The following is a 22478-nucleotide window of genomic DNA, read 5'->3' as shown; positions in this document are numbered from 1 at the left end:
TGGCCTGGCCTCCCTGCTGTAGCTGCTGGGAACGTGGACAAGACTCCGACTTCCTGACTGCAGGACTGGCTGGGAGCAGTGGCAGCACTAGGATTCGCCGAGAGCCGGGCGGGGCTGCCAGCGGGAAAAGCCCCACTAGGGGAACCATAGGACAAGCCGCCACACGCGGAGCCAGACGCCTGCCCCGCCCTACGTCGCGCTCGTGCAGGGTGGACGTACCAGCGGGTGGATCTGATTGGACATCTGAAGCCCTGCACGCTGATTGGCCGCGTGGGCGAGGCGGAGAGGAGCCGTGCGCAGCGACGTGTGGTGCCGTGTGCAGACCCGCGTGTGGCGCAGGCAAAGACCCTGAAAATAAACAGCCGCTCCCTCGCGAGCTTCCTTCTCTGAGGCTGCGTCCGAGTCTCCGCTGCTGCGGGTCCGCTCAGACGCCGAAGGTAGGGGAAAACGTATGGGTAGAGGGTGGAGAAGCCGTGGTCGGGCCCCGAGCGGAGGCGGACGGAAGGCGTCGGGAGCGGGGCGATGGCGGCCGCACTTTGGCCTTCGCTGCTGCTGCGTCAGGAGGAGACCTCAGCCGCCGCCTCGGGCCCGGCTTCCGGTCCACCGCCGTCCGCGACCCCGGTGTCCTTCCTCGGTCCGGGAGCGCAGTGCTGCGCTTTAGTGTCCGCCGCCCAGGCACCACCACGGAACGCGCGTTCGGTGGAGAAGGCCGGGCCGAGCACTGCTAGGCCGAGGCCTGCGCTCGTGTGCGGGTGTGGGGCCGGGGCGGCTTGGCGGGAACCGACGGGCAGGCGGTGGGGGATGGGTGGGCCATGTGCCGGGCAGGACCCAGGACCCTCGCAGCAAGGCCTGGGCAACTGGGGAATACGTTCTCCGTGTCGGACAGCCCCTCCCTATTCTTCAACTTTTTTCACGTAGGTTGAAGTTACTTTAATTACGCTGCCGTTCAGAAAGGGCTGGTAGGAACATCTTTTGCTCAGTCACCAAGATTCACATTTCAGAGACCTTATTAAAAACAAAACAGACAAACAGCAACAACAGAAACCTTTACAGAAAAAACTCCTGAGTTTGTCAGGGCTCCAAGACCATAGTTTCAGTGGTAGTCTTTGCTGTAATTTCCTGAGTTAAACTGGTGTAAATTACAATTGATACTGGAAGTTTCCTTTTAAATTGTCTATAACATGAAAACCTATTTTAGGAAGGGCATGGTCGCCTACATGTGGGTTTGGATGTTGTTAGGGACAAGGCTTGTGCCTTGTTGCCACATGTTAAGCACATGGCTTCAGCCAGAGGGCATTTTGAAAGGAAGTGACCGCATTTCATCTTGGGGATTTTAGAAAATTTGCTCTGTAATTGCCTGTAACTTAAGATAGTGTGCGTCATAGAGAAGGGCCCACAGAGGTAGGGTTAAAGAAGCCAAGACTTAGAGTTATCTTTTTAAAAGAGTGATTGATTTCATTTCCATCGTGTTCCCAAATTAAATTTTAAACATTTTTCCCACTTTGTTGTCTGACTCCATTTTGGAGAGAAACAGCCAGTTAATAATTGCATCAATGAATCAAATCTTTGAGAGTTTTAAAAAGATACATGAGATATAGACCATATTTCCTAAATTGTTGATAAAATGCCTAAAGAATTATTACCCTGATGAAGGTTTACAGAACATAAACTGTCACTGTCGTAGTACGTGTTTTTAGCTAACTTATCTTGAAGGATCTCTTTGTGTACTAGAATATAAAAGGAATAATTTATTAGATTTCAGGGATGAATAAAGTGCTTAAATTTTTTCCCAGATTGCAGCTGTTGGCAACCGTTTTTAAACAGGAGCTGAAATGAAAGTATTGCAGTGTACTTACAGACATCACATTAGGAAACTTTCTTGGGAATTAAAGGTCCATGTTTTTTCATATTGATAATAGTGGTGATTGATTTCAAACGGATCTGCAGTCTAAATTACTATGGGCCTGGTGGTCAGGCCTGTAATTCTAGCACTTGAGAGGCTGAGGCAAGAGGATCTAAGTGAGTTGGAGACCAGCTGAAGCTACGTAGTGGGTTCAAGGTCAGCCTGATTTATCTAGCAAGACCCTTTCTCAAAAAAAAAAAAAAAAAAAAGCCAAATTAGTGGGAGGTAAGTGGCATTTCTTCACTGGCAATTGAGCACCTGAAATGAGGTGATTTTTAAGTTATTGAGCTAGTTTTGTAATACGATTTTATAGTTTGATTCTTTTTACTTTTGCTTTATATTCACATACAAATATGTCAAGTATATCAAAAGATAACAGTGCTTACAAGCAGTCAAACCACTTTTGGGCTAATTGGAGAGTCTGGCTCATTATAGGCTGAATACTAAGCTTGAGAAATTTTGCTCTGTTTCTTTAACTGCAGGCGTGAATGCTTCAAAAATAAAACAAAACTCTGGTTGGCTTCTTTCCTCTTCCTAGCTTTCTGACTGACGTAGGTGGAGAGCCAGAAGACTGATGCCAAGGCACCCTGGCCAGCTCTGGGGAACAGCTTTCCCTGTTCTCACTTAATAGAGCATAGAGCTCCACCTCTGCAGTGTGAGGCTGGTGCAGTACTGGAGTGTGAAAGTCCAGTGAGCTGCATAGCATTGTCCTGTGGGGATAATAAAATGAGAGTTGTGACCACCGGAATTTAGGTTGTAAAGTAGTGTTGTTAATAAGGAAAAAGAAGTGATTGGCTATAGTGGCTCCATAATTACAAATGAGGGGATTAACTAGTGAAATTCAGTTGTCAGCATTTGTCCTGTGGTGGGACTTCCAAATTCTGCCTCAGACAACGGTTTAGAAAAGTTGTGTGAAAGTAAATTTTTTTACTTTGGTTTGACAAGAAATTGCTTGTGCAGTGTTTTAAAGTAGGTAGTGAATTGGTGTATTCATGTAGAGATTTTTTGTGTCCTCTTATCATGTAACCTTAACAAAACCTTTGCAGAGGACTTAGAACTAGATTGGAAATTCTAGTATCCTAGTAAGTTATATGACTTTGAGTAAGTCATTTAAAATCATCTCTCATTTTCCTATCAAAATAAGAATACATAACTTACAGGTATGTAAGATTATGGATAAAACATTTATTAGTACCTAATTCGTTGCAGATATTCAGCTATTTAAACCTTTCAGGTAATCAAGTCCAGGAACTAAGTGCCACAAGACTGGTAAGAACAGAATTGGCTTCAAGTTATATGCTGTGTTCTTCAGCCTTCTGGCCAAGATGCAAGCAATGCAGAATGCATCCTGCCTTCTATTATATCTGTAATTCATAAAAAGTAAAGTGTTAATGTGGTGTGTTGAGATATCAGACTAACTTAATTGGAACATAACAATTCCATCAAAGGGCAAAAGTTCCATTATAGATTATAGGTGTGGGGCCATACAGTGAAACGAAAGACTAGCCTCAACTGTATAGTGAGACTGACTCCAAAAAAGAAGCAAAATTAGGGGCTGGGGGGTTTAGCTCAGCGGCATAAGCCACCTGCCTTGCAAGCAGGTGGTTGTGAGTTCGATCCCTGGTACTGATAAAAATGAAAAAGACAGAAGGGGGGGGTGGCAAAATTTAGCATGCATGGCTTGTCAGTCTTTTACCTTGTCTTATCTTTCTGAGACACGGTTTAACTATGCATTTCAGGCTGGGCCATGGACCTACTTTGTTGCCCAGGTTGGCCTCTGAACGTGAAGCAGTTTTCCTGGGTCAGCCTCCCAAGTGCTGGGATTGATTATAGGCACATGCCACTATGCCCAGCTAGGCTTTTCTGTTCATTTTAAGAGTGTTGGTTGTATTCTTCCTGCTGCCTGGTGTGTCTTGTGCTGCTGACATTTTGTTTTTGTTTTTGTTTTTTTAAAGACAGAATCTCATTTTGTAGTTCAGCCTAGCCTCGAATTTAACATTCATTCCTCTTGGCTCAACTTCCTTTGTGATGTGTGCCACCACACCTGACTTTCTTGCTACCTCTTGTGCATCTGTATCTAGTCTGAAGCTAAAGAAGAATGGAAAGAATAACTATGCAGAGAACATAAAGGTCCACTGTGCTTTTTTATTTTTTGTTGTTTTTATTTTTTTGAGACAGGATTTTGCTGTGCAGTTCAGGCTGGCCTTGAATCTCCTTTGTAGCCTAGGCTGGCCTCAAACTTGCAGCATTTGAGTGCTGGATTACAGGTGTATGCCACTATACCCAGCTGAACTAAGTATTTCTAAAGCAAAACTTTGGATGGTTCTCATCTCAGGTCAGTTTTATCATCTTTTCTGCAATCGGAGGAGAGCAATCATGTTTTTGAGATAACAAAACAGGTGGTTCAATTAAATGGTTAACCCAAGGCTACTTGTGACACTTAACAGTCCTTATCTGTGTCCAGGCTACATAGATGTCCATAGTTTTTACCGAAAAAAAGTACACTGATGTTGTGTGATAACAGTGAAAAGGCAGCTCTTTTTTCTTTATTCCTGCTACTGAGGATTGACTTTGGGGCCTTTGTGCACTGAGTTACATCCCCAACCCTTCTTATTTTTGAAACAGCCGGCTAAATTCTTTCAACTTGGGCTTGTTCTCAACCTCCAGGTACTAATTACAGTAATAATCAGGCTTTTAATATTGTGTCAATACAAGTATTTTGTGGCATCCCATATAGTATAGTACAGAGGCTTAGTTGATTTTAAATTCTTGCAGTAACTTGAAGTGTTATGACCTGAGGGGTCCTGGGAAAATTGATTGCTGGCTTCTTTAGTGACCCCTAGTGGAAACTTCTCAGGATTGTATTCATCTGAAATGCTTTCATTGGTTTCATCATTTAGAAATTTGTTTTGCTGTCTTGTCATAGAACCAAGCAACATTAAAAGTGCAAGTTGCAGGTTGTTTCTCTTTTTAATTATTTGAGGAACTGTTTAGAGTGTCAGGTTTTGTTTTATTTTTGCTTGATTTTATGAAACAGGATCTTGCCATCTTGCCATGCAATTCAGACTGGTCTTGAACTCACTGTGTAGCCCAGGCTCTAATCAAGCTCGAAGTGATCTTCCCACTTCAGCCTCCCTGGGATTATAGGAGAGTGTCACCATACCCAGCTAGAGTGTCAGATCTGAATCTCTGTGAGAAACTGAAAACTGAGCTGAATGTGGTTGTGCATGCTGGAAATCCTGGTACTTGGGAGGCTGAGTCAGGAGCATCACAGATCCAAGGCTGGTCTGGGGCTACACAGTGAGGCTTGAAAATCACAATAAATCAGAAAACTCCTAAAAATCTTCATTTCCCAGAGTGCTGGTGTGTGACACTGCACCCACTGTGGGTTGTTGTTGATTCTTAATGAGTATATAATTGAACATACAATACTACTTCAAATTAGTGATGCAAGAACTATTGTGGTTGATAGTGAGAATTTGGGTACTTTATTATTAGCATTTGATTGGACTGGGTCTGTACAAAACACAGTTTCAGCACAAGACTAAAGGTCTCCCTGCCCCTAAAACAATTAAAATACTGAATTATGTAACTGCTATCAAAAAGGGTAGGTACATGAAGTGTTGTCATGATTCAGAGATAAGTTACTTGTTCTCTGAGTCTAGGGGTATGATGAGACAGATGCTAACCGAAGATGTAGACCTTAATAGGAAGGAGTTACAGCTAGGAGACAGATTCAGATTCTTTATTATAGAATTGGCCCTTAAGAGTTGGAAAGGTTGTAACAGGTGGAGAGAGTAGTACAGAAAAGAAAACAAACAGAAAAGCCCAGCCAGGCATCGAGAATTACAGAGCTATAATTCTCAGCTGTCTCACTGTGGTTTTTCCAAGGAACTGAGTTTAAATTTCTCTGAAGACCTTTTAGCTAAATCTTTATCTATGAGTATTAGGAGAGAGACATACCTCAAGGGATAAGCAGGATACCACTAAAATATTGTGGTGCATGAGTTGAAACAAATCTCTCCTCCTTTAAGAAGCATAATAGGAGTTGTTGACTGACTTGTGCTACTAGACAGAAGTATCACTAGGTGCCAGTTATTTGGTGAAAGTGATACACAGCTGATTCATTGGTGGTCACAGGAAGAAGGCAGATTTTGGACACATTTTGAGTCCAGCCTGAGCTACATAGTGAGATCTTGTCTCAAAAAGTAAATAAAAATAGATAAAAAATTATAATGGATTTTTTTGTTCTTTCATTAACCTTAATTTACTTTGATAAAGCAGATCATGTGAGAAAATTTGTTAACTGCAAAACAAACATCTGAAACTTCTATTACAGTGTAAAATGAGACTTTGCCACTAAGGGGTAGAATATATACTTATTTTGCAAAATAATTTCAAACACTGTTAGCAAGAATATTTTGTTTTTATTAAATTGAGAAATACTGCTTACCCTAAATATAATTTGTAGTTTGTACTGAAATAACATTTTAGCCAACCTTAGTCAGGAATTAGGATAGGGCAAAATAGAGCTTAATAGTAAAATGTAATTTTAATTGTCTTCATTCCAGAAATCAATCAATCTTTCTTTTTTCTTTTTTTGTACCAGGGATTGAACTTTCAACTTCACATCAGGCAGGCATTTATGCTGCTGAGCTAAATCCCCAGCCCCAGAAATACTTTTTTGAAAATCCTTTTTTTCTTCTTTCTAAAAACTTCTTCTTCTTCTTTTTTTTTTTTTTTTTTTGGTACCGGGGATGGAATTCACCACCACGCTCTTGCAAGCCGCAAGGCAGGCGCTTATGCCATTGAGCTAAAATCCCCAGCACCTTCTTTCTATAAACTTGAATCTGGTCTCCTGAGAGGAGAGTAAACAAGATTACATAATCTAAGAAACAGTTTAGGAAAAATCCTACATTGGTTAATGAGTTCTTGAATAGCTAAATTTTAAAAATTAGTATTTATGCTGGAAGTAAATCTAAATTTTAATTGTTGATATTTCACTGTTAAGTATCTGATTCATTTACCTTTATACATTCTAATTGTGAAATTAACAGATTCTTTCACGTTATTTTGAAGGGATAATGATCAGGAACTGTCATTTGTTACATGTTTTGACATACATTGAATATTGGATATCCACTTTTTGATTGTTTTGGACAGATCAAGTGACCTGGATTACACTGTGAAAGTCAGTAATTTAAATCCAAAGAACTCATTGACAGAAGTAGTTGAATATTTAAATTTACCTCACTCAACTAGAAAAGATGCAGAACAGAGCAAATGAAGCTGGGCATGGTGGTGCATGCCTGTAATCCCATCATTCAGAAGGCTGAGGCAAGGATCATCACAAAAGTTCAAGGCCAGCGTGACCCGTACAGTGAAACCCTGCCTCAAAAAATCCCAAAAAGAGCCGGGGAGTGATGGCTCACACCTGTAATCCCAGCACTCCAGGAGGCTAAGGTGGGAGGATCATTGTGAGTTCAGACCAGCCTGGGCTACAAAGTGAGCTCAAGGCTAGCCTGAACTGCATAGAGAGACCCCGTCTCAAAAAAAAAAAAAAAAAAAAAAAAAAACAAACAACCAACAAAAAGAAAAAGGAGCAAATGAGATGGGAGTAGGAGGAAGAGCCCCAGCTGCATTTTTTCTTGACTGCATTATGTGTGCTTTACTTTTTGTTTGTTTGTTTGTTTGTACTAAGGATGAATTTACAACCTCATACTTAACCAAGCAGGCCCTTACACCGCTGAGCTAAACATCAGGCCCTATTTGCTATTTTGTTTGTTTCTCCTTTTTTTTTTTAAAGACAAAGTCTCACTTGGAAGTTCAGGTGCTTGAACTCACTGTGCCCCAGACTGACTTTAAATTTACAGTGATCCTTTTCAGCCTCCCATATGCTGGGAGTGTGCAACACCATTGCCTGGATTGTGGTTTTTTTCCTTTCCTCTCCAGACAGGGTCTGGCCATGTGGTTCAGGTTGTCCTTGAATTCCAGAGTGGTCCTCCTACTTTAGCCTCAGAGCTGGGATTATAGATGTGTCTAGTGTGTTGTCACACATTGCTCTAGTTTAAAATTTTAACAGTTGAAATTAAAATTTCAGATCTAGTCTTAGCTGGATGATGCATTTATATAGGTTTGAGAGGATATTTTTAAAAACTGCCTTAACAATTTATTTAGATATGGAAGCAGGAAAATGTGTACATGATCATAATGTTTTCATTTTATTCTTTTTTTAAGTCAGGGTCTCATTATATAACTCAGACTGCCCTTGAACTCAGGTGATATTTTGCCTCAGCCTCCTGAGTGCTGGAATTAGAGGCATGCGCCACCATGCCCAGCTTCATTCCACTCTATTTTGTTACATTTCATTCTCTAGGAAAAGCCTTTGATTATTTTTAGGTTCTTACCTAAGTGTAAAATTCATTTAGTTTAGTGGAAATTTTTTTTAAAAAATGATAACCAATAAAGAATCTAGTGTGGAATTCCAATTAACCTTGCTTTAAATGTAAAATTACACTGTGGAAATATTGGTAGAAGGAAGAAGAAACAAATTACAAGGGTTCCCAGTGCTTAGGTTACTACTTCAACTTTGGTGAACCTTCTTGTTGTTTTCCTGATACTTTTTTTTGTGTGTGTGGGGTGGTACTGGGGATCAAATGCATGACCTCACACTCAATAGACAGGTGCTTGTGCCACTGAGCTAAATCTCTGGCCCCCTTTCATATGTTTTAAATAGACTTCTGTCTATCAGAAGTAAAAGTTTTTTTCTAATTGATTTTTGTTTTCTGTGTTTTTGTTTTGTTTTGTTTTTGGTGCCAGGGGTCGAACTTGCATTTGCCAAGCAGGCATTTACGCCACTGAGCTAAACCACCAGCCCTGTTTTCTGTGTTTTTGAGATAAGGTCTTGCTTTGTGGTTCAGACTGCCCTTGAGTTCATTTTGTAGTCCAGACTAGTCTCTTTAACTTGCAGCGATCCTCTTGCCTCAGCTTCCCAAGTGCTGGGATTACAAGAATGCACCACTATGGCTAGCTCTTGATTATTGTTTTAACATAACTGCTTTAAACACTATCTCAAGCATCAGATAGGTGCAATAGTGTAGTGTAGTTCATTCCTCTATATATTATAGGTATCTAATGGCTAAATGTAGATGTTTATTTCTAGCCCAATATGCTTTCAAGTGGCTTACTGTAATTTTTAACGTTTCCAAGATCTAACTGCAGCCATGAGCAGCAATGAGTGCTTCAAATGTGGACGATCTGGCCACTGGGCCCGGGAATGCCCTACTGGTGGAGGCCGTGGCCGTGGAATGAGAAGCCGTGGCAGAGGTGGTTTTACCTCGGATAGAGGTATTTTTGTCGAGTAAAAAATTTTGAAGTACTTGAGTATTCACTCGTAGCGAGACTCATCTAATTGGCCAAATTCTTTTTGTTTCTGCTCAAAATAGGTTTCCAGTTTGTTTCCTCATCTCTTCCAGACATCTGTTACCGCTGTGGTGAGTCTGGTCATCTTGCCAAGGATTGTGATCTTCAGGAAGATGGTAAGTATTTAATTTTTTCCTGTTCTTGTAGACAGAGGGCAGCAAGTAACCTCTGCAGGTAGCACTGGGAAGGATTTCAGCCAGGAGGTGGTTTAGAATATAACTACACTTTGAACAGGTTTTATAGTCTTTGTATGCTTCTTTTCCTTATTGTTGAAGCCTGCTATAACTGCGGTAGAGGTGGCCACATTGCCAAGGACTGCAAGGAGCCGAAGAGAGAGCGAGAGCAGTGCTGCTACAACTGTGGCAAACCAGGTCATCTGGCTCGTGACTGTGACCATGCGGATGAGCAGAAGTGCTATTCTTGTGGAGAGTTCGGACACATTCAGAAAGATTGCACCAAAGTGAAGTGCTATAGGTAAGTTGGTTCATGGCTAGAACTCTGTAGACAGTTGGAGATAGCTCAATTAAAGGGAAGTTTGTGAAGGGTAGTTCTTTCAGTGGGAACTGGCAAGGACCAGGTGAGACTCTTTTCAATAGCTTATTTCTACAGCATCAGCCTGTATTCTGTCTGCGATTGCAAAGTATGAATGAGTATAGATTTTTTTCATTCCTCCGCCTAGATAGGATTTTGTTGTGTAGGCCAGGATGGCCTCAACAACAAACCCTCTTGCCTTGGCCTTTTGAGTGCTAGCATTAAGTTGTGTGCCGTAGCAATTACTTTGCTTTTTTTTGGTGTTTTGAGACAGTCTGACTATGTAGCCCAGGCTGGCCTTGAAACCACAGAGATCCTCCTGCCTCAGCTTCCTGAGAGCTGGGTTTATGGGCATGTATCATCATTTCCTGCCTATATATATTACACTATAGTTTGGGTTTACTATTGCTCAGGCTGGGTTTGAATTTGCAAACTTTTTGCCTCAGTCTCAGAGTGCTGAGATTATAGACATGTGCTACCACATCCAGCTGTTTGGGTTTATTCAATGTCAATTGTTGACCTTTTAGGGCAAAAAAATTTTTTTATTTAGTTATTTTCTTTGGTGTTAAGGATTAAACTCATGACCTCATGCTTGCTAGGCAAGTGCTTATGCTGCTGAGCTAAATCCCCAGCCCTGTTGTTTATTTATTTATTTAACAGTTGTGCTATATAGTTCAAAGCTGTTCTTGAACTTACACTGACTGACCTGGAACTCATGATGATCGTCCTGCCTCAGCTTCCTGAGTGTTAAGCTTACTTTTGTGCTTCAGCATTCTCAAACAGGGCAAACACTTCAGTGGCTACAACCTACTTATTCCTGCCCTTAGTTTATTAGTTTGAAGCATTGTATTATTCAAGACAAACATATTTCTTTGCCTCATAGTGGGCTTTTATTCAGCAATAACTATTGCTTTGGTAAACAATTTTACTTGTTCCAAATACCATTGTGAAATTCTTAATTTCTTTTTCAGGTGTGGTGAGACTGGTCACGTAGCCATCAATTGCAGCAAGACGAGTGAAGTCAACTGTTACCGCTGTGGCGAGTCAGGGCATCTTGCACGGGAATGCACAATTGAGGCCACAGCCTAATTATTTTCCTTTGTCGCCCCTCCTTTTTTTGATTGATGGTTGTATTATTTTCTCTGAATCCTCTTCACTGGCCAAAGGTTGGCAGATAGAGGCTACTCCCAGGCCAGTGAGCTTTACTTGCCGTGTAAAAGGAGGAAAGGGGTGGAAAAAAACCGATTTTCTGCATTTAACTACAAAAAAGTTTATGTTTAGTTTGGTAGAGGTGTTATGTATAATGCTTTGTTAAAGAACCCCCTTTCCGTGCCACTGGTGAATAGGGATTGATGAGTGGGAAGAGTTGTCAGACCAGTACGCCCATCCTGGGCTTGATATATGTTCCCATGTAGGAGGTAAAACCAATTCTGGAAGTATCTTTCAACTTCCTTAAATAACTTTAATTTTAGCATAATGATGGCCTTGGATTGTCTGACCTCAGTAGCTATTAAATAACATCAAGTAACATCTGTATCAGGCCCTCATAGAACATACAGTTGAGTGGGAGTAAACAAAAAGACAAGTGTGTGCACTAATGGCTGTGTGAGAGAACAGATAGACACCTTAGACAGGAACACCTTCATCACAGCGTTGGTGGTGGACATACAGTTGGGGATGACAAAGGTTTAGAACACAGTTTTTCAAAGACTAAATCTAAAACCCAGAGTAAACATTGATGCTCAGAGTTAGCATAATTTGGAGCTATTCAGGAATTGCAGAGAAATGCATTTTCACAGAAATCAAGATGTTATTTTTGTATACTATATCACTTAGACAACTGTTTCATTTGCTGTAATCAGTTTTTAAAAGTCAGATGGAAAAAGCAACTGAAGTCGTAGAAAATAGAAAATGTAATTTTAAACTATTCCAATAAAGCTGGAGGAGGAAGGGGAGTTTGACTAAAGTTCTTTTTGTTTCAAATTTTCATTGATGTATTTGGCGTAAAATGCTGTGTTAAAGAGGGGGAAATAGAGGATTGAAACCTTGAAGTTTAAACCTTTTTCTTGGTTATCTTTAGGGAAGAAAAAAGTGCTGTTATAATGATATAGGTTTGGATACTTAGTTGTTTTGCAAAACCGTGGGAAACTTTTTTCTCATTGTAATCCATTGTAATGGTGCCCATTAGTGCTGTGGTCATCCTGAGCAGTTTTTAACACCTCCACTGTGTTTGAGCATTTCACATTTTTCCTCTGGTTTGTAAGGATCTGGAATGTTACAGTCCTTGGTTTTTTTCTGGGGTCCCATTTAGAATATACATGGGCATTAGAAAATGTCTAGCTAATAACCTTAGTTAATAAATGAATCAGAATTTAGATTGCTCAAAAGATGAAACAGTTAAGCCTGGAAACCTGAGCACCCTTCCTACCCCATCCTCTATCACTGTGCCCCTCCCACTAAATTAAATTTAGTCAATGATACATCTTTCCCCATTGAGGTCATGTTACCCTTCACAGCTCTAGACATGGGTGTGTTGTGTATCTGGTCAGTTTGTTAGGTGTCTCATGTCAGGATGCAGCTCTAGCCTGCTGTGTTCCTTTGCTAACCATGTCAGATCGGTAAGCAGAGCAGTCAAGAAAATGAGGTTACACCAGCTCAAATTCATTTTCTAAGGAGTGCAATCTTAGTGTCTCTGTTGTTCAGTAGTTGTGCTAAGCAAATGGTCTATCTCAACTTTTAACTAAGTATACACGTATGTAGATAATTTCAATTTTGGTCACAAATAGCAAACAGTACAGGGAATGATCTGCTTCAAAGGGATCACTGTTAAATGCAGTTGAATGTGAGGTTTGGAGGCCAGTGCATATGTGGCCATTTCCTCCCAAGGTTTCCCCTCATGTAGGAAACCTAAAACAATAGAAGGGGGTGCCAGGCTCTTTGTCACCCCAGTTCTGATTATCAGCTTTGTATGCCAGGAAGTTAAATGGTCTATTCAACTTCACAGCTAGTTTGCTTCATGTGATTGTTACGCATTCATGGTCCCTGACCTGTCTTGTTTTGAGACCCATTTCATATTCACAGCAAATCATGAAGGCTCTTTCATGATGAGTTTGCCTTGACTTTGACGATTGGAGGTGTGCAATGCAAATGTGTATTTTTCAGGGGAATCAAGCTGATCCATAGGTAATGTGCTATAGTTCTTGGAGGAATAAAAGTCTTGTGAGACTTGAATTTAAGGTCCTTAAAACCCAAATGACCAAGCATGGTGCTGCATTCTTGTAATCCCAGGGTGAGACCCTGTCTATAAAAACAAACAGGATACTCTGAATGATATAAACTCATTTAGAAGGGTGAAGATTCTGTGGAAAGGAAAAAAAGGAAAAACGGCCTTTCTCATTTGGGAAAAAACTATGCAAGTGATGAAGTCTGTCTAATAATCAGGTGACATCTCCCAGCTGTGACCATATGCTCATCCACTGGTATTTTGATTGGTAGTTAATATATAGTGAACCTGAACAGAAAATGGCAGAGCTCAGAGTTTGCATTCACAAGGCCCGTTTTTAGGCGAGCACAAACTCAGGAAGGTTTTGGTTCAGCTTGTTTTATGTTCAAACTGTACCTGAGAGAGGAAGTAAAATTTATTTGTAGTTGACGTTTAAAAACTCAAGTTGGAGTACATGAGCATTAGGGTTGTACACATATTCTTAGTGTTTTGCTTTTTTTTTTTTTAATCAGTACCAGGGATCGAACTCATGACTGCCTGTTTGCAAGGCAGGCGCTTATGCTGCTGAGCTAAATCCCCAGTCCCTGTGCACATATTCTTGCTCGTCCTCATCACATTGAAGGAGCACGGGCTGATCCCATAGCTATTGTGGTTGGATTCACTAAGCCAGCCATGTCTGAGTCATGCATTCAGAAAAAATGAACAGCGGCTGTCAAAGGACTGGACTTGTGGATTTACAGAAAGATTAAACAAGATTTTTGTTTTTAATCCGTATTGGGGATTGAACTCACAACCACACACTTGCAAGGCAGGTGCTTATGCTGTTGAGCTAAACAAGTTTTTATAGTAACCTGCTTGCCATAAAACTTTTAAGTACTGGAGGAAAAAATACTAAAGCTCATACTTCCTTCTAGGCTTGCTTGTTTTTTGTTTGAGACAGGGTATAACTATATGGTTTGGCCTCTTGCATTCCCTGTAGCCCAGGGTGGCCTCGTAACTGAATGTGATCCTCCTGCTTCAGCTTCCCAACCACTTGGTGTCACTGGCCTCTGGCACCACAACTGGGGCTTTCTTTTAAATAGCCATAACTAGGCAGGTGCATGTTCTTCCTTCAGGCAGCACTGCACCAGATGTGCTAGAAGGACAGAGGTAGGCTCTGCAATATCTTCTCCCCTGCCCTTGGTGAGCATGTAGTGGATATTTGTTAACAGTGATTAAAGCAGGGATAATGCTACATCTGATGGAGCGAAATGCTGCTTTCATCTGAAAACCTGTAGTGAACATCTTATTTGTGGATTTGTGTTGTTACCGTGGAGTTGACTTTCACATATTTGGTAGAGTTCAGTGCCTAGTTCCAATTCTAAGATTTGGATAGGTGATTCTAGTTGGTGGATCTATTGATTCTGCGTCAGATTGTTTTCCTTAACAGTTTTTTTTTTTTTAAATCAGAAGATAGGTCATCAAAAAGAAAAAGCCTTGATACTGGAATATTTGCAAAATGACAGGTAATGCAGAAATAGGATTTTCCATTTTATCATTTCTTAAGACTTAACCTGCTGAGGATCCAGCATGTGCTTGTAGTCAGGTGTAGCAATGCTCAGCTGTTTTGACCTTTTTTTGAGTCCATCTTACTAAGTTGCCCCAGTTGGCCTCTTGATGATTCGATCCTGCCTTGCCCCCCAAATATGTGAGATTACTGATGTGAATGACTATGCCTGGGTAGAAACTTGTTTATTAAAAAAAAATTTTTTTTTAACTCTACAATAGCATTAATCGAGGAGAGCACAACAGAATGAGTATCTTCCAGTGGGGATTTGGGTCAGCTGGTGAGGACAAATGAATAGGTCCCCTGATTCTGAGGCCAGGCTTGAAGCTAGTTTGGATGAACAACAGGAAGCAAGGCAACCATGACTTAAGTCAGTGGAGGGAATAATAGCATAGTGATTGTCCTGTCAGCCAGCTTCAACTACCGACAAATTTATGTCACTTTTACTCTTTGTAAAGCAAATCCTAGCCGTTATGCAGTTGTGCTTGTATGTGGCATTCTGCGAAGAGCAGAATTTTATGGCAGTCCTGAGGATTGAGCCCAGAGCCTTTGCACTGAACTCGGTAGCCCTCTGTTTCGTTTTTTTTTTTTTTTTTTTTTTTTTAAGAGTAAAACAATAAAATAGTACAATGAGAGTACTGTTGGGTTTCAAAAACAAGACAGGAAATCAGCAGTTAATATATTGCACATAGTTATGCTCTAAATAGTTGCTTAGACTATCAGTTACAGACATGCAAATTTAACATATAAGCCCTGTGTCGTTTAGTTGCTATCAGTTCAGAAATTTCAGGTGTATGACTTCTAAGTTCTTGTATGACTGTCTCCTGAACTTGATCTGTGTGAGATACAGGCATGCAAAATTAATCAAATAATACAAGCATCAAGTTGTTTCTTCAGTTGCTATCATTTCAGAAGTTTTAGGGTGTGTAACTTGTAATTTCCTTTGTGTGTATGTCTCCTGGACTAGTTCTGGGTGGGCTGGAAGTCTGAGATTGTACCTTTGCTCCTTCATTTTGACATTTTCCTGGGTTCTTCCCAGTCAGACTTGCTGAGTCCCTGTGGCTTCCTGCACTGGCTGCTTTGTCTTGCTGTGCAGGGGATTGGGCTAGGTACCTGTGTTCCTGTGATCCAGGGTTCCTAGGGTGGCAGAGAAGTGCAGGGCAGCAGCTCACCCATGTTCCCATGGCCTTACCAGGCTCACAGTTGCTGTCCGGTGGTAGGGGCTAGACAAGGGGTGTGGCTTCTTTGCTGGCTCACAGAAGATGGGGGGGGGGCGGGGAGGGCGTAGCTTCTCAGGCAGCAGTGACTGACTCGGAATTTTTTTTTTTTTGAGGCAGGTTTGGTAAATTACCTGGCTGACTCCAACATAACTGTTTGGCTTCCAGATTGCTGGGATTACTAACACTTTTAGTTAATTAACTTGGTTGAAGTGTAATTTACAAACACTATGTACTCATTTTAACAGCTTGGTATGTTCTGCTAAGTATATTATCACATAACCAGTATCACTACAAGAAGTTTTCTTTCTGACCTTTTATGGTCAGCTCCCCCTAACTCATTCCAGGAAACTACTGAGTTTTGTGTTTTTGAGACAAGATTTCACTATGCAGTGCAGACTGGCCTAGAGCTCACTTCGTAGCCCAGGCTGGTCCTCAAACACAAGGATCCTCTTGCCTCAGCCTCCCAAATGCTGGGATTACAGGCTTGTGCCACCGTGTCTGCTAGCACAAAGGTATTCAGTATCACAAAAGTCCTGCATGTTAGTTTTTAGAGGCATAGGATGAGGATAAGAAAAAATTATAATGAGACAGTTGCACCCCTCATTTTATAAATGAGTCCTAGGGAAAGTTTGAAAAGCCAGGGCTAAAACCATGGAGTGAGTTAGGATCAACTAGTTGTAGTCCACTTGAGTTTGTAAAGCTGTGCTTCACAACCTGGGAGAATTACTATAGCAAGGTGTGGCAGTGTTTGACTGTAACCCCAGCTACATGGGAGGCTGAAGAAAGATCCCAAGTTTGAACCCAACCTGGGCAAGTTAGAGTCTGTCTCAATAAAAAGAGCTGTAGCTGTAGCTCAGTGATTGAGCACTTGACTTAGTTTACACAATGTCCTGGGTTTGATCCACTGCACCAAAAGAGGGAAAAGAAAGATTCAGGATTTTAAAACTTTTAAAAATCAACATGTATTAGTGTACATAGCACGAGTCCCTAAATTGGAACATACAACATCCTATTTGTTACCAGAATCATGGGTGTGTTTCACATGATTTTTTATCTTGCCAAGTTTCTAAAATGGAATGCTGCATCAAAATTTTAAGCATGTTTAAATTTCCCCACAAACACTATATTTAATCCACAAATAATTTTTACACCATTTTCACTAGAAAATATGTGCACATTGTAGTTTTGTAGTCCTTTTGTAGTTTTTCTATGTATTACTAAGTGTTTTCTACCTTTATTACTCCCATTGATAGAAGTTTGTGTTATTAAATAGCATTTAAAATTGTTTACTGGTTAGTTGATTAGGCACTGGGAAGATTTCTCAATTTTAGAAATGAAAATAGAGCATGCTGTCCCATTCCTGTAATCCAAGCACTCAGGAAGCAGAGGCAGACGAACGGCCTCAAGCTTGAGGTGTGTTAAAAAAAAAGTCAACATATGTCTTGTCTTAAATCCATGTCAGTTCCTTTCTATTGAGAAAAAAGCAAGGTTGATTTTTATGAATTCCTACAGCATTTATTTGGCTATTAACTCTGATATGTATTTCAACTGCTATTCCCATAGTTTATGGAAAGTTGTAGATCTGGAAGATTGAATGGGCATTGGGCTTCCTGTCAGCTATTAGAAGGTGCAGAATATCAAGATTTCACTTTCAGTGATTCTAAGGATTATCAGGTTAAGTAAATTTCATTGTTTTCTGTACATTATAAAGCTGCAGTGTTTCTGTGCTTTAGAAGAGTACTACATGTTCCTAGATCACTTCAGTCATGCCAAGCAGTAAAGGAGTCTACATTCTTTTTTTTGTCTTTTTCTTTTTTACTGGTACCAGGGATTGAACTCACGACCACACACCTGCAAGGGAGGCGCATAAGCCGCTGAGCTAAACCTCCAGCCCAGGAGTCTAAATTCTTGAGAAAGCGTGGAAGACCACCAGGACAGCTGGGCATGGTGGCACATGCCTGTCACCCCAGCACATGGGAGGCTGAGACAGGAAGGTCACTGAATTTGAGGCCAACCTGAACTACATAGTGAGAATGTCTTAAAGAAAAGACTATCAGAACTTAGTGTTGATAATCTGGAAAACCTGGCCAAGTCACATTGCATTTTCTTAGCCAAGCTCTGCTGTACATGGGCCCAATTTCCTTATGGTCTTAGCCCAGGAGCCTTGTTCATTCTTGATGTTTGTAGCATCAATCAGACATGGGGTGCTTGGTGAGACCTCATTTGATTCAACTTCACTACATAAGTTACTGGTTTAGGTTTAAAACCAAGTCCTGCCAAAGCTGCAGTGTCTTGTAACATGAAAATCACTTCTGTGTTATCATTGGGATTACTTGAGCTCTTGATAAAGGGCCTAGCACTTAGAAATATTAAATGGTACTTCTATGATTTTATTCAAACTCTTCTGACAGTACCAACAGATTGTTCCCACAGCACCTGAGATGAGTGTTTCTCAGCATGTTTGGCAAATGAGAAATAGACTGTTTGCTCAGGCCTTTGAAAGCATAAAAACGATGGAGAAATGACTGAAGCTGATCAGCTGAGAACTGAAGGAAGTTGTGCTGTAGGGAGTTGGGATAGAGAATGTGAGTCCCTAATGGAGTGGGGTGGGGATGGGTGTGACACTTGGCAGTAGTGTTTATCAGTTGGTACTTTTGTTTTTTCCTTTGGTCTTTTTGAAACATAGTACAGGCTGGCCTTGAGTTCATTTTAGCCCAGGCTGGCCTCAAACTCAGGGCAATCCTCTTGTCTCCGCCTCCCAACTGCTGGGATTACAAGTGTGTACCACCACACCTGGCTTGCTTAATGCATTTTTCTTTTTTTTCTTTTCTCCCTCCCCTCTTTTTTGTGTGTTTTTTTAAAGATGGTCTTGCTATGCATTTTGGGCTCACCTTGAGCTCACTTTGTAGCCCTAACTGATCTTTAACTCTGATTCTCCTGCCTCAGCCTCTTGAGTGAGGGATTATAGGTGTGAGCCACCATGCCTGGCTCCCCTTTCCTTTTAAGACAGGCTCTTAATGTTAGTTTAGGCTGACCTGAAACTCAACATAGTTCTCCCGTTTTAGCTTCCCAAGTGCTAGGATTACAGATGTGCTCTATTGTGCTAGGCTACTGAAAGTGTAAGTTTATTTAGTCTTTTTGAAAGATCTCAGTATGCAGTTTAGGCTGGCTTTCAACTCACTTTGTAGCCCAAGCTGGCCTTGAATTTAGCAGTACTCGTGCTTTGGCCTCCCAAGTGCTAGGATTACAGAGATATGCCATCCATTGTGCTTGACTTGAATGTGTAATTTTAAGCCTGACAATTTTAATTAATTTATTTATTTGGTATTGGGAATTGAACTCTGGACCTTGGGCTTGCTAGGCAAGCACTTGTGCCGAGTTATATCCCTAGTCCCATGACATTTTCTTTTTTAAATAGGTGCTTGCTATGTAGTTCTGGCTAGGCTTGAATTTACTTGTAACCTAGGCTGGCTTTGAACTCACAGTAATCCTCCTGCCTCAGTCTCCCAAGTGCTGGGATTATAGTTATGTGCTACTACACCTGGTTTAGGATTTGGGTCCTGATTCTAAATTTGTTCATAATTTAAACTGATTAAAGGGGTTGGGGATGTTACAGTGGCACACCTGGCAAGTATAAGGTTGTGAATTAGATTCCTGGTCCAAAAAAATTGATTAGAAATTTAATTTGGTTTTGAAGATTTGAAATAAGAGCCTACAAATATAGTGGTTATACATTTTATAATTTAAAATTCTTGTGCCTTTGTAATTTTCACTCTGCATTGCTCTACACTCTTTGTCTTTTTAAAAATGTGTTACTATTATTTCGTGACATGAGAATTGAACCTAGGGCCTTCATATTTAGCTTCCATCTCCAACTCTTTTTTTAAAAAAAAATTCTGACAGGGTCTCCCTAAATATCCCAGGCTGGGCTCGAACTTGTAATCCTCTTGCCTCAGACTCCTGGAGAACTGGAATGACAAGTGCGCATCATCATGTCTGGCTATAACAAATCTACAGTTCTTTTGTCATGTAAGGTAACAATCATCTCTAGGTTTGGGTATCACGCAGTGTACACCCTTGAGAAGGTACTATTCTGCCTACTTTTCTGGGCTCTGGCCACTGAAGATTACTACCTTTCTCATGCAGAAAATGCATTTGCACCGTCTCAGCATTACCCAAAATATCAAAATGTAAAGCCTCATCTCAGTCCTTGCTCTGCACAGGTCAGTAGGATAGGCTCAGGATATTTGTATTTAACATTCCCTTAAAAGGGGGAGGGCAGAATGGAAGGAAAAAGATTATTGGTCTGAGCTTATATAAAAATCCTGCTAGGGGGCTGGGGACGTAGTTCAGTGTTTAAGCACTTGCATAGCATCCCCAGCACTGAAGAAAAAACTCAGGTCCACAAACACATGAGGCCTCAAAGCCTGAGGGTGTCTAGCTTCAAACATCCTATCAGTTTTCCTATTGTTTTTCCTGAAGGGCAGGGCACATTTACATGTGAGTTGTATATTTTTCTCCCATTGTGCCCTGTCTCTGTCACTGTATTGGCAGTGTTTTTTCTGGGGTAAAAATCTTAAACTTGTGGGGCTTGCTCAGCTCTGCTCTGAACTCCTCTTAGATAGGAGGTCTTATCTCAACCCTTGCTTTCTGTTGACATAGTTGTGTGCAAATGAGAATACCTAGTCTCTTGTAAGGACATTTATTTAGCAAAGCAGTGGGGTTTGAATCCAGGACTCTGCATATGAGGTAGACATTCCACCATAGGGCTACATTTCCAGTTCATCAAAAATCTGACTTTTTAGTCCTAAAGTCTATAGAAAACAGCCCAGTGTCACTCTGCTATTCACCCGGAACACATGATAAGGAATCCCTTAGTTTAGCATCTTTGTAATAGTGCTAGGCTGAGAATTTCCCAAACCAAATCCTTGCTTTTTTTTTTTTTTTTTGCTTATCACTTCTTCCCTCAATTTGTCTCTTCAGTGTTGCATTTTTCTTCTTTTCGTGTGTGTGTGTGTGTGTGTGTGTGTGTGTGTGTGTGTGTTTTGTACCAGCGATCAAACTCATGAACGCACTTGCCAGGCAGGTGCTTACACCACTGAGCTATAACTTTGGCCCTCATTTTGTAATTTCTATAGGAATGGAAAAGTTCGGAATGCTGGTTCAGCTAAATAATTCAAATTCATTCAAGTTTTGTTTTCCATGTAACTGCAGGACACAATTGAGCCAAGTTCTTACACTATATAAATATCCTTTGCCCTTCATTTTCCAAAAACAGTCCTTAATTCTGAATCCAACCAGCATCATTTTTTTTTTTTGTAATTCTGAGGATTGAACCCAGGATCTGTCACACACACACACACACACACACACACTACATCGTTACCCCTGAGCCACAAACCCCCCCCCCCCTTTCCCCGGGTCATGATTCTTTTGTCTTATTGCTGGGTGACTGATTTAAATGTGTTATGTTGCTACCCACTTGGACCACCAGTGGTACATGCATGGCTCTTTTTTTTTTTTTTCAATTTTTTAAAAATTTTATTTAAGGAGAAAAGAAAAAAGCAGGGAAAGGGTACAAGTTATACAGATTTACAGAAAATGAACAGTAGGAAATCACTAGTTAATGGATTACATATTGTCATCTTAGAAATAATTGTTCAAGTCACAAAATTAAAGCTTGTAAAGTGGACATTCCAACAATGATACTGCAAACAGTTCTGTTCATTGATCCAATAAAACACTGTGATATCATTTTCTATCTTATACACTTAAATATACATGCAGTTATATAGTTTGGAGCACTTTCTTTTCCTCTCTTTTGTACCATGACTTACACATTTTGGGTTTCATTGCTCCCACGGTTCTTATTACTTTTTTGGAAGAGAGTAAAACCAAATGTGACATAACAGAACAGAATCGGTCAAGTCAAAAGGGTGGACATAATAGATAATGTAAAAACATAACATGCATGACTCTTATTGGGCAGCATGGGATAGTCCCATCAAGTAGTTTAAGCTGCCTGATGGGGCAAGCATGTATGTACCATTGTGGTTCAAGTAGGTGGGAGCAGGTTAAACCTGGGTCTCACTAAATTGTGCTAGCTGGCATCAAAAGTCCAAATATTCCTGCCTCAGCCTCTCTAGTAACTCTGGTTACAGGTATGTGCTACCATACCTGGTACCAGAAGCTCTTGTTTTTGTTTTTTGGAGATCAGGTCATGATTGTAGTTCCGACTGCCCTTGAACTCATAGCACTCCTGCCTCAGCCTCCAAACTGCTGGGATCACAGTCATCTGGCACTAGACCTGGCCATTACTTTAAATGGTACTAAAAGTTTAATTGAAAAGGCTAGCTGGGTGTGGTGGCACACATCTGTAATCTCAACATGCAGGAGGCTGAGGCAGGCAATTAATACGAGTTTGAGACCAGCCTGGACTACATACCAAGTCCCTGTTTCAAAACAAAAAACACAATATAATGAGAGCTCTGAAAGTTAAATTTGTAAATGAATCTCATCCACAGTCAGTAGGACTGCTGCTGGAATCTATTTTACAGAGGCTGTCCATATTCCACTATTTTCTTAATCACTCATCTGACTCTCACCCTTGGCCCCCCTCTCGAATTCTTGTGA

At 40.8% G+C, this 22478-nt stretch overlaps 1 protein-coding gene across 4 annotated transcripts; it reads left to right on the top strand.

The window, feature by feature from the left end:
• Positions 1 to 259: 259 nt before the first annotated feature.
• Positions 260 to 11811, top strand: Cnbp (CCHC-type zinc finger nucleic acid binding protein). Of its 4 annotated transcripts, none has more exons than XM_005000356.3 (5): positions 260 to 437; positions 9113 to 9229; positions 9349 to 9441; positions 9598 to 9799; positions 10828 to 11811. In XM_005000356.3, exons 2-5 carry the CDS (start codon positions 9127 to 9129, stop codon positions 10943 to 10945), a joined length of 516 nt encoding a protein of 171 aa, XP_005000413.1. In that variant the 5' UTR covers positions 260 to 437; positions 9113 to 9126; the 3' UTR covers positions 10946 to 11811. The 4 variants fall into 4 exon arrangements, with proteins under 4 accessions (XP_005000413.1, XP_005000412.1, XP_023417703.1 ...); XM_005000355.3 differs by having other exon boundaries at positions 9113 to 9250; XM_023561935.2 differs by having other exon boundaries at positions 262 to 437; positions 9601 to 9799.
• The last annotated feature ends 10667 nt before the right edge of the window (positions 11812 to 22478 follow it).

The sequence above is a fragment of the Cavia porcellus genome, unplaced genomic scaffold, assembly GCF_034190915.1.
Source record: "Cavia porcellus strain 051 isolate PalLab524CR breed Dunkin Hartley unplaced genomic scaffold, mCavPor4.1 scaffold_27, whole genome shotgun sequence".
Classification (NCBI taxonomy): domain Eukaryota; kingdom Metazoa; phylum Chordata; class Mammalia; order Rodentia; family Caviidae; genus Cavia; species Cavia porcellus.
The sequence above is the reverse complement of the archived record's forward strand: the minus strand, read 5'-3'. Positions and strand labels throughout refer to the sequence as shown.

Coding starts and splice junctions, on each gene's coding strand:
- Cnbp (XM_005000355.3), top strand. CDS start 9,127: ATGAGCAGCAATGAGTGCTTCAAATGTGGACGATCTGGCCACTGGGCC. Junction 9,442..9,597: donor TTGTGATCTTCAGGAAGATG/GTAAGTATTTAA, acceptor TCCTTATTGTTG/AAGCCTGCTATAACTGCGGT. Junction 9,800..10,827: donor ACCAAAGTGAAGTGCTATAG/GTAAGTTGGTTC, acceptor TTTCTTTTTCAG/GTGTGGTGAGACTGGTCACG.